General features: G+C 37.2%; 1 protein-coding gene across 1 annotated transcript; it reads right to left on the minus strand.

The window, feature by feature from the left end:
* Window positions 1–215: 215 nt before the first annotated feature.
* Window positions 216–12,339, minus strand: LOC124459568. The gene is given in 13 exon segments (XM_047009031.1): window positions 216–476; window positions 820–1,083; window positions 1,608–1,853; window positions 2,687–3,724; window positions 4,201–4,285; window positions 4,664–4,830; window positions 5,342–5,692; window positions 7,907–8,086; window positions 8,089–8,214; window positions 9,193–9,246; window positions 9,990–10,179; window positions 11,112–11,467; window positions 11,939–12,339. Coding segments are annotated over 10 exon segments (1,824 nt in total). The 5' UTR covers window positions 12,006–12,339; the 3' UTR covers window positions 216–476; window positions 820–1,083; window positions 1,608–1,853; window positions 2,687–3,476.
* Window positions 12,340–12,520: the final 181 nt, after the last annotated feature.

Below are 12,520 nucleotides of genomic sequence, written 5' to 3' on the forward strand. Positions count from 1 at the left end.
CTGCTTATTTCTGTAAATTGTTAAAAATGAATTTTTGTAGACTATACAATGGAAAACGTTGGTGTTGCCAAAAGTAGACACAGCAAAATGCATTCTAAATTTAAACCTAAAGTTATTTCAAAATGAACACGAAAACTGCGGAAGTTTCGCATGCATGCCATCGGGTAATGTCAAATATGAATGATATGCTTACAATGAAACGACTTCAAAAACGATTGAAAGAAGTTATTTACTGTCCATTAAATAAGCTTATAAGCGGATAAGCATTTGTAAACTATGATTTATGGCTTGGTCGATACTTGTGCCGAATGTAGACAAAGCTTAGTTTTCATTATTTTGCTATGTTTAGAGTTTAACGCCGTTTAAATTTACCACTATCCCTAGCATCAATAATTCGTATAAATCCAATGCGTGGTGCTGTAATTTGGCAGCGTAAGCCAGATATAAACTTTCCACATTTGCTCAGGAAACTGTCGCTATAAACAGAAACAAACAAGTCGAGTTATAGTTTCGAAACACGACTTAAGTTACATAACACAACATGGAAATTTCCCAAAACAGACGCCTAATGCAAGGAATTTGAAAAATTACATTCTAGAGCCAAAAATTGCATTCTAGAGCCACAAATATGGAATAATAAAGTATTCATAAAGAGTACCACGCGAGTAGGAGGGAAACGTAAAATACAAAACAAAGAAAAAGTTCTATGGCGAGGCAATATTTTCCATAAGCACGTTAAAGAGACGTCAGAAAAATTTTTTGTAGTTTTAAGTCATAATCAATACGGACTAAAACGCATTTTAAAATTCCGTCACATACCATGTATAGGTGGCGACAATCACGTTTTCCTAGCAGCCGGTTTTGTTTTCAAGAGGAAAGGCCAAGCAAATGTTTCAACGGTTTTGTCGATCAGCTCAACTTGCACAAAGAACACGTAAATATTCCTTGCACTGTTTCCTTTGTGTTTGTAAAGACTGTAAACGTTGCTTCCTTCCAGAGTCGTGTAAACGCTGTCCAAGTCAGCCATGTACGTGTTTTCTAACCTCTCCTGTTTCGTCATTTTCGTGTAAAGCTCAAACCATCCTATACAAGGCAGTTCATCGAGAATATTCAAATAAACACAACGCAAAAAGAGATAAATGGAATTATCACGCAATTTTTACGCCATTTTCACGACGTCTTAGACGATACGTCGTGTTTGCTAAACTCTCTATTATTCGTTGGTAACTGTCGCGATGTAAGGCATTTTAAAGATTGCCCAGATTTTTGTATCAAAACAGAGAAAAGGCAATTGGGTTTTGAGAGACTGGCTGGGATTTTGTCTTGTAGCACGTATTTATAATTACCTTTGGGGAGAGGACCATTTTTGCGGTTTTTTTATCAGAAAACGTTGCTGCCTTTTCTAGAACATCTTAACTTAAGTTTCCTACAGAGAGTAAAAAAAGCATTTGCCTATAAGAAAAACCGCAAAGCCGCATTGCTTCTTAAGAACAAACTCTCCCACACATGATTATTTCCTTTTTTCAACGAGATGATGCAATTCGATCGTAATGATATCATAACTCATAACGCAATAAAGTAGACTTCGCTTTATCCCCCAATCTTACCATTATCGGGTTTGTTAAACATTATGTCATCAATCCAATCAGAAAAGCGTTGAACATATGTCTGCACGTTCAAAATGACCAATTCGGAGCGCACGGTAAAGTAGACCATCGCGTCTTGGATTCGCTGCTGAGAACCTTCCACTTTTTTCCGTTGGATCTTCAGATATTCCTGTTTAAGGTTGATTTTCACTATTTTTGCCGTTTCCTCGTGCTCCAAGCTTGCAACTTCGCCGTTCGATGGAAATACTTCGAGACATGAATCAAAGATTGCGTTAATATAAGGAGAAAACAAGTTTCTTGTTGGACAAATCAATGAATAATAAAAATTCAATTGGGTTAATATAACATAAAAATAATGTAGCCAATTTCTCTGTCCCTTGCTTTACTGCAACTTTGGGCCCTGCTCAATAATTTATCAACAGAAAGTAAACATCAGCCGATTAGCTGCTAAACGTCATTGCATTCTAAAAGAGGACAAAGTCAAAGCCTGGAAACGAAACAATCCTTTATGACAGTTCGAAAAACCGAAAATTTTAGGAAAATCGTATACAAGGCTGTTGAATTGTTGCAGGTAGTTTTGAAATTAAGAGTTCTCGCAATATTCAGTTAAATACAACATTGCGTAGCGTGTAGAGCAGCAACTCATCCCAAATCATTCGGTTTCCACGAAATTTCATTCTGGGGGATGAACTCGCTGATTCTGGGAGGTGAAAAAATTGTTACAATCAATTGAAAATTCCAAAGAAAGTAGATACAAGAAGAGTTCTGTTGTGAAGATTTCCTAAACCTATAGTTAATAACTTCTGTCACTTTCAACATTGTCCAAATTTTTTCTAAATTAACTCGTAATTTGATGCAATACAACTTATTGAATTATTCGGAACAACTTTTATTCCGTAGAAATCTTTCGAAAACATGCGTTTTCCTTTCAAATATAGAAAAGTTCATGAAATATGGGCTAAAAGCTAGCAATCTAAAGAATAATCTCTGGGAAATATAAATCGATAAAACAACGCGCATCCTATAACATGATTTCTCTTTTTCATTGATAAAAAGACCAAAATTGATCGCAGGCATACCCTTCTCTAAATTCCGGTATTCATCATCTTTCAATATCCTCTTCATGTTCTCGTCAAATTTAACGTTGAACATGACGCCTGCCATCGACGTTGACTGACCAACAGGATTCGTAGCTGTTTAGTAAACTGTTTATTGAGAATTACAGAATGGCACAAATTTCAAATATGCAAGAAGGGCCACTCGTAAGAAGATTGGATCAAATGAGTCGTATATTTCTCCAAAATGACACAAGACTCACAAATCGTTAATTCGAACTTCGATGTTTTCCTCAATTGTTCATTATATATAAATGGCAAGTCATGAAAGGGTTTTCCCCCTCCTCGCACCAAAAATACGCCAACACAACAAAATGTTTTGTCGTAGTTGATAATTACAACGACTTCGCGTCTACATACCGAATGTTTTGAGGAAATATCACACAGATAAGAAATAATATTCACATTTATCGAATTTTCTGTTTGCACAAACTACATATTGTGTTGCGTTGGCGAGCGTTTCAAAGTTATTTATACATTCATAAGTTGTAGCTATGCTTGCAATTTTATATTTGCTTAGTCAGAATATATACATCAGCAAATTTGAAACTAATTGAAGTATCTGACGAGGCGAAAACTAGCGAAATACAAACAGTGCCAAAAGAATGAACGTTTTTCGATATTACTTTGTTATCGAATTGAATAAATATCGACAAATATACAAGTACATGAAAGGATCACAACCGACACGGAGGATCGTGGGCAACATAATAGGATAACGTCATAGTTTACACGTAAGGATCGCTGTAAAATACTAACGAAACGGTGGATTAGGCGAACATTCTAAATTATGAGCGGACACGTACGGATGCCAATCTATTCTGTATTTAGTATCGTTGAGCAGACCATACCAGTAAACCTTTGTGCAGTTGTGATTGAGGCTCAAAATTTTTCCACCGCCGATTTCTTTATACTGTCCTGAAATATAGTCTCTCACGGGCCCGTAGTCACCGAAGTAAGCACAGCGGTCCAAATTCAAAAAATAATAAACGGTTTTGTTGCCTGAAACAAAATGTATATAGTCCATCAAACGTGATCCGCAATTTCAATGGCGGAAAATAACTTGAGTCAAAATATATCCTATAATCGCTCAAGTTCAAACGTCAACTACTTTTATCACGATGCTATCACGATGCTATGGGCGATGAAATTTCACTGAAAGTGGTTGAAAGTATGAACGGGCACTAGATCAACCACTCTCCTAAAATCTATGTCAGGGGCAACCTAGAGCACTTAAAAGCAGGGGTGATTATACGAAAAACATGGAACACACGTTCTGAATACTAGTTTATACAGTTTAGAACTGCCCACTTTCCAAGCAGAACTGCTTATTTTGCAAAATGCGAGACCTTACGATGAACCCCTTCATAACAGCACACGCAAGATTACGCATGCATACCAGGGCCCAATGGATTAATCACATGAATGTACAAAGAGACAAGCCCTAGGACTGTAACTTGAACTTCACCAACACTCACCAGTGTGCACATTTTCCGTGAAACGATCGGGGACCTTCTTCTTTAAACCTTCGTATGAAAAACGGATTCCGTGTACATCAATGATCTAACGAAAACAGACGACGATTATAGAATTACTTCAGCGCAAGTCATCAACTGTGTATTAAAACATTTTCGTAGTTAAGTGTTTTGGAACGAGTCCGTAGCGAAAGTACTGAATCGAGAACATGCTATTGTATTGTTTTTTTTACTCAGGATTTATTCACGTTGAGCACTCCATATTTTCGATATTGCCACATTCGCAAGATACTATATTTATTTTTAATAATCAATGCATGTAAACAATACATGGTTCTAGCCTTCTTATTGTGGTATGCACACTTTAATACGCCTAAATGAAACCTATTTTTACTCGCAGACAAGCTTTCCATCACACTCCATGTGATATGTGTGTATATAGTATTAACGATGTTCTTTAATGTACCTGTGTCACGGTTCTGTAGGGCACGACAGACACCCAAAGTTCCCCATTCAAAGATCCCCTACTGCACAACCAATACCGGAACCAAGTTCCCGGCACAAAAAACTGATACAGGAGAGTGCACAGGAGGATAAAAAACACGAAGGTTACAGCGAAGCAACATCTTAATCCTACAAAAAAAATATGGATGATTTTATTTAAGATAAACGACTGATTTATTTTAAAGCAATTCACATAATGAATTAAGCAATTCACTAACAAAAGAAATCACTCGGTAAAGCTAAGTATATGAATAACCCCCTCCCCCCTCCAGTTCAAGTTCTCTGGACTGCTCTGTGTTCAACCTACGGCTGATGTAAACAAACAAAAGCGAAACAACGCCAACGAGTTTCTTTAGGTCGAAAAGTACAATATTCATAAAAGAAAAACTTGGTTACGGCAAGAAACTTAAATATCGATTTAACGAGCGAATTTCAGGTGGGGAAAGACTACCCAAACTCGGTCGTTCTTAAAGCAATAATAAACAAAATATTTTAGAAAAGATGTGCGCAGATACGACACAACACGGAAGTAAAACTCACACTGGTGAAGTTGAAGGCAAAAATGTAGCCCACAAAGTTTTTCTATGAGCTTAAAATTTCACCGAGCTTAAAATCATCGAGCAAAATTCAAAATACTTACGTCCCCATGCCCTTTTGGACGCCATTTTGATTTTATAATGAGTCTGCTTCTCGGAAGTTTCGTAAAGAACTTCTACCTCCTCCAGCACGTCCATTCGACCAACATCTAGGACTATACACACGAAGCATTTTACCAAATGTTCCTCGTCCAGAGACTTCGGATCTTTTCGCTCCATCGCTGTGCCAAGGAGCACGTGCTTCTTTCGAAGAAAGCTACCGACCGGCAAATGTGACTGAGGAATCGCTTTGCCCGGTCGGTTAATAGACGAATAAATCCGTTCGCCGTTTTCCACGCTTCCTATGACTTTCACATTTACTATTCCTATGACACAAACTGTATCGGATTCGTCCTCTAAATAACAAAATGGATGTTATTCACGCAGTGCAGGCTCCTATGTGTATTTACATAAAGTAACATGTAAGGTTATCCAGTATTAACGACAAAGAGGAGACCAAAACATCAATTTTAATACGTAAATTATAACATAGAACAAGAACAACCTTTACACTACCTAAAATATAAACTAAGATGACGTGTGTCAGTGTAGGTAGTGATGAATGAACAACAGAGAACAAGAACAGTCTTTACACTACATGTAAAACATTCACATGACATTCATTTCACGAGAGAACATGAGCCCAACAATATTGATCTGCTCACCACTGTGTGAGTTCATAGCTCAGTGGTCAGAGCACTGCCCCGGCACCGCAGAGGTCATGGGTTCGAATCCCGTTGAGTCACCTGATTTTTTCAGGTCCTGAGACAATTGCTTAAATTGTCCAGCAAAGTGCGAAGATCATATCTTCATTTAATTTCAAACACCGCACTGCATAAAACATTCACATAACAAGAACAGTCTTTACACTACCTAAAATATAAACTAAGATGACGCGTGTCAGTGTAGGTAGTGATGAATGAACAACAGAGAACAAGAACAGTCTTTACACTACCTAAAATATAAACTAAGATAACGTGTGTCAGTGTAGGTAGTGATGAATGAACAACAGAGAACAAGAACAGTCTTTACACTACCTAAAATATAAACTAAGATGACGTGTGTCAGTGTAGGTAGTGATGAATGAACAACAGAGAACAAGAACAGTCTTTACACTACCTAAAATATAAACTAAGATGACGTGTGTCAGTGTAGGTAGTGATGAATGAACAACAGAGAACGAGAACAGTCTTTACACTACCTAAAATATAAACTAAGATGACGTGTGTCAGTGTAGGTAGTGATGAATGAACAACAGAGAACAAGAACAGTCTTTAAACTACCTAAAATATAAACTAAGATGACGTGTGTCAGTGTAGGTAGTGATGAATGAAGTACAGAGAACAAGAACAGTCTTTACACTACCTAAAATATAAACTAAGATGACGTGTGTCAGTGTAGGTAGTGATGAATGAACAACAGAGAACAAGAACAGTCTTTACACTACCTAAAATATAAACTAAGATGACGTGTGTCAGTGTAGGTAGTGATGAATGAACAACAGAGAACAAGAACAGTCTTTACACTACCTAAAATATAAACTAAGATGACGTGTGTCAGTGTAGGTAGTGATGAATGAACAACTGAGAACAAGAACAGTCTTTACACTACCTAAAATATAAACTAAGATGACGTGTGTCAGTGTAGGTATTGATGAATGAACAACAGAGAACAAGAACAGTCTTTAAACTACCTAAAATATAAACTAAGATAACGTGTGTCAGTGTAGGTAGTGATGAATGAAAAACAGAGAACGAGAACAGTCTTTACACTACCTAAAATATAAACTAAGATGACGTGTGTCAGTGTAGGTAGTGATGAATGAACAACAGAGAACAAGAACAGTCTTTACACTACCTAAAATATAAACTAAGATGACGTGTGTCAGTGTAGGTAGTGATGAATGAACAACAGAGAACGAGAACAGTCTTTACACTACCTAAAATATAAACTAAGATGACGTGTGTCAGTGTAGGTAGTGATGAATGAACAACAGAGAACAAGAACAGTCTTTAAACTACCTAAAATATAAACTAAGATGACGTGTGTCAGTGTAGGTAGTGATGAATGAAGTACAGAGAACAAGAACAGTCTTAACACTACCTAAAATATAAACTAAGATGACGTGTGTCAGTGTAGGTAGTGATGAATGAACAACAGAGAACAAGAACAGTCTTTACACTACCTAAAATATAAACTAAGATGACGTGTGTCAGTGTAGGTAGTGATGAATGAACAACTGAGAACAAGAACAGTCTTTACACTACCTAAAATATAAACTAAGATGACGTGTGTCAGTGTAGGTATTGATGAATGAACAACAGAGAACAAGAACAGTCTTTAAACTACCTAAAATATAAACTAAGATAACGTGTGTCAGTGTAGGTAGTGATGAATGAAAAACAGAGAACGAGAACAGTCTTTACACTACCTAAAATATAAACTAAGATGACGTGTCAGTGTAGGTAGTGATGAATGAACAACAGAGCACAAGAACAGTCTTTACACTACCTAAAATATAAACATAGACAACGTGTCTCAGTGTAGGTAGTGAGCTAAAGCATATATACCTGATTGGATGGCTTTATTTGCATTTATATAAGCCGAGCGACTCACGACTCCGGCATGGACAGCGGTTTCTGCATCACTGCTCCGCAACAACTTGATATACGTACCACCATCGTCTTTGTCAGTGAAGAAACCGACGACGTCTCCTTCTTCGAGCTCCATCCCGACTTCTTCATCTTTTATTTAAGGTGGTACGCTATGTCAGCGTTTGAGGTAGACATTGTTCCACAAGTAGATAAATTGCCAAGTACTAGATCATCGATTATGGCAGTCCTTGCAATCAAACTATCCGTCACCAAGGTTGTCAACGCTAAGTTGAATAAAAGAAATTGCATTTTCACCAATGCCTCCCGGTGAAGGGCAATCTTATGATACCATTCGAAATCAAGAAATAAACTGAATCTTGCTACATGACCTAAGGATGGGTCTGTATCGACCGACAGGCATGATCACGGTTTACGATTTGTTGGTAGTACAATGAAGTACAATAAGCTACGGAAATGATGAATCTAAAGAGCGAGTCACGATGACCTAGAACCCAGTCTACTAGATACCAGACTCCTCAAAATCTTGATTGAGGCAAGCAACCATCTTGAATGGTGGCAAAACATGGGGAATAATTCTTATAGGACAATGAATGTGTGTAAAGAAAACAGAAAACGTGAACGTCGCAAACCGGTAAAGTTACAGTATAAAGTGCTTGACAATCTCAAATAGTTAATGAGATTGTTCATTTTTGATTAAGTAATAAGCTGGACCCAAAGCCTACGTGCCCTCGACTAGGTCTTAACAGTAAGTTATTCTACAAAGAAACGGATGGACAAAGGCATCAGAAATCCTGGCAAATCTTTTTTCCTACACAGGCTACAACCAGGGCCGAAATTAGAACGTTAATTGGGGAGTGAATATTTATATATTCAGCTCTTACCGACTGATTTCCTTTGAAATTAAAATCGCTAACAAGCAAAATCAGTCGGGCAATGCTGAAGATATGAACATTTACCCCAATGAATGTTCTAGTTTCGGCCCTGGCTACATCTACAGTGTTATTAAATCGCGACTCGATTTCCTGAGCACATTCTTAGGGTAAGCTTATAGAATTGTGCAAGATGGCTACCTTCAAGTCATGATTAAACGTGGAAAAATAGTGTTGCAACTATCAAAAAATTTTCCTCCATGCTGTCTAGACAACGTGAAATCTTTCTAAGATCTCGACTTTTATACAACCAGCGAGCATCAATAAGTGATAAATTTAAATTATAGTTATGACAAGAGAATGATAACGTACGTGGAGAAGCCGGACTAGGAGGCGGCTTGGATGGCGATTCGATCGGATCATTATCTGAAAGAAAAATTTTGAAAGATTCTAATGAATTATTCAGACTCCAAACTTGATGATACAATACATAAAGAAATACAAAAAGCCTTGTAAAATAATCACTAAATAACAAGGATCACTGTAATGATCACAACATTAGGATCACTAATGATCACAACATTAGGATCCCTAAAGATCACTACATTACTAGAATCACTGATGCTAACAACATTAGGATCACTAATGATCACTACATTACTAGAATGCTAACAACATTAGGATCCCTAATGATCACTACATTACTAGAATCACTGATGCTAACAACATTAGGATCACTAATGATCACTACATTACTAGAATCACTAATGCTCACAACATTAGGATCCCTAATGATCACTACATTACTAGAATCACTGATGCTAACAACATTAGGATCCCTAATGATCACTACATTACTAGAATCACTGATGCTAACAACATTAGGATCACTAATGATCACTACATTACTAGAATCACTAATGCTCACAACATTAGGATCCCTAATGATCACTACATTACTAGAATCACTGATGCTCACAACATTAGGATCACTAATGATCACAACATTAGGATCCCTAATGATGACTACATTACCAGGATCACGAATGATCCTCAGGGTGAATCTAGTTAAAAATTGGTAGAAAAAAGATAAAATTGGCAGAAGCATCCGTTTCGACAAATACCTTTCATAAAAAGATAATCGTCATTAAGTTTTTCATTGTAAATACCTGTTTTCTTTTTCGTGCGACAACGAAATACGGGACTGTCAAAAATATCCGATGGATATTCTCCGCGAAAAACCAATTGAATACGTAAGATAAAGCGATTTTTCTTGTCGCCCTCTGTCTTAAATAGATTAAACATTGAATTCTTGGGATCTTCTTCGTACACACGGTTGAAGTCGACAAAGAACTTGTTCTACAAAAAAGTCATTTGTTAAAGATAGGGTGACGTAAATAATTAATCAACGTTGCTTCTTAAGTCTAGAAAAAAACGACAACGCGTGTCAATGTAGACAGTGATGAATGAACAGAGAAACAAGAACGGTCTTTACACTACCTAAACTATAAACTAAGATAACGTGTGTCAGTGTAGGTAGTGATGAATGAACAACAGAGAACAAGAACGGTCTTTACACTACCTAAAATATACACTAAGATAACGTGTGTCAGTGTAGGTAGTGATGAATGAACAACAGAGAACAAGAACAGTCTTTACACTAGCTAAAATGTAAACTAAGATAACGTGTGTCAGTGTAGGTAGTGATGAATGAACAACAGAGAACAAGAACGGTCTTTACACTACCTAAAATATAAACTAAGATAACGTGTGTCGGTGTGGGTAATGATGAATGAACAACAGAGAACAAGAACAGTCTTTACACTAGCTAAAATGTAAACTAAGATAACGTGTGTCAGTGTAGGTAGTGATGAATGAACAACAGAGAACGAGAACTGTCTTTACACTACCTAAAATATGAACTAAGATAACGTGTGCCAGTGTATGTAGTGATGAATGAACAACAGAGAACGAGAACTGTCTTTACACTACCTAAAATATGAACTAAGATAACGTGTGCCAGTGTAGGTAGTGATGAATGAACAACAGAGAACAAGAACAGTCTTTACACTACCTAAAATATAAACTAAGATAACGTGTGTCAGTGTAGGTAATGATGAATGAAAAACAGAGAACAAGAACATTCTTTACACTACCTAAAATATAAACTGAGATAATGTGTATCACCGTGGGTAGTGATGATATACATAAAGAAAAGAGAACAAGAATAGTTTTTCAGTGCATAAAATCTAAACGTGGAAAGGAAATACGTCAAACTCTAATGAACTCACGGTTTGAAATTCATGACCGTCGATGACCTCGATCCCGGCCTCGTCTTCGCCTTCCTTGCTCAAACGATTTTCAAGCATATTCAAAACTGTATCTTTCTCTTTGAAGATAGCAGAATCAATGTTCAGATCACAGCTTCCCCTAGTAATGCAATTGCTCTCGGGATACATACGACGTATCCACCCATTAATGGCCATCAAAGAAGAGCCTGCGCTGTATATGGCCTTCATCTCGACTGGTTGTCCCTCTTCGATGATCTGGCGGGCGTGGCCTCCCTTTCGGCATTGTACCTTTTTAAAAACTCGATCCTCGAGGTTAAGAAATTCCACGCAAGCTTTTGGCGATGTGGACATAACATCTAAATTGCACAGGTATAATTTAATGAACAAAGTTAAAAAGCTTTGGCACTTTTTCGCTCCCGTACATGCGTGTGATGGCAAGAAAATAGGCCAGCAACAGAAGTATATATTTCTCATACTAGTTAGCTCAGTAGAATTTTTTTGCACGGCTTACTTAAGTGCCTTCAGAAAAAGGTAAATTGATTGAGGTCGTTAAGGAAGTTTAAACAGGAACTCAAACAAACAGGATTTGAATTGAATGATCATAAGACAGGGTACCTTAAATGCTTCATTGATCAACCCGGCAGTAAATTCTTAAGAAAACACATCACGTTAAAAGCCAAGTATATTTCGCATTATCAGGAAATTGTAGGTGAAATGTGTCGCTAGATCATTTGACATTTCAATATCGAATTATTTCCACGATATTCACATACAAGCGACCGACATGACACAGATACACAGGATGCGGAAGACTTTTATCAACTTACCGGGGTCTATATCGATAAAGCCATCCTCCGACCTCATCAGACTAGTGTACTCGTTTGGTTCCATCATCCTTCCTTCACAGTATTGAATGGGAGCAATCCAACTTATGAAAGTAACTTTAAAATGTTACTTTAGAAAGTACTGAAAAATCAATATCCCCACGACCTTTATCACGAGAACGTCAGCTATTGTAATATCGTCAAAATCGCTTTCGATAAGGCATGTCCGTCCATAAAGTCTCGCGCTCAACACCTATTCTTCCCTTGGGAACGAAATCATACAAACAGTCCGCGAAAACTTCGCGTGCGAACTAATATGAATCACACGAAACCTTCTGGGTTAAAGAACGTCAATCGTAAACAGAGGATATCAAATAACACCGAGGCAAAGGGGAACACCGGAACACGACGTCATGCAAATTTTCTTTTCGTCACACATGAAAAGTGAAAAGAAATTTGCATCGTATCGCAATACATTTGCTAAAAAAGCACTGCTGTTTTATATATATATTGCCTCGCATTAATATAATCTTGATGATACATGTTGTACAAGCGAAATGTCATTGCTAATTCATACCATCATCT

Source organism: Xenia sp. Carnegie-2017, unplaced genomic scaffold, assembly GCF_021976095.1.
Source record: "Xenia sp. Carnegie-2017 unplaced genomic scaffold, XeniaSp_v1 HiC_scaffold_13, whole genome shotgun sequence".
In the NCBI taxonomy this organism is placed as follows: Eukaryota; Metazoa; Cnidaria; class Anthozoa; order Malacalcyonacea; family Xeniidae; genus Xenia; species Xenia sp. Carnegie-2017.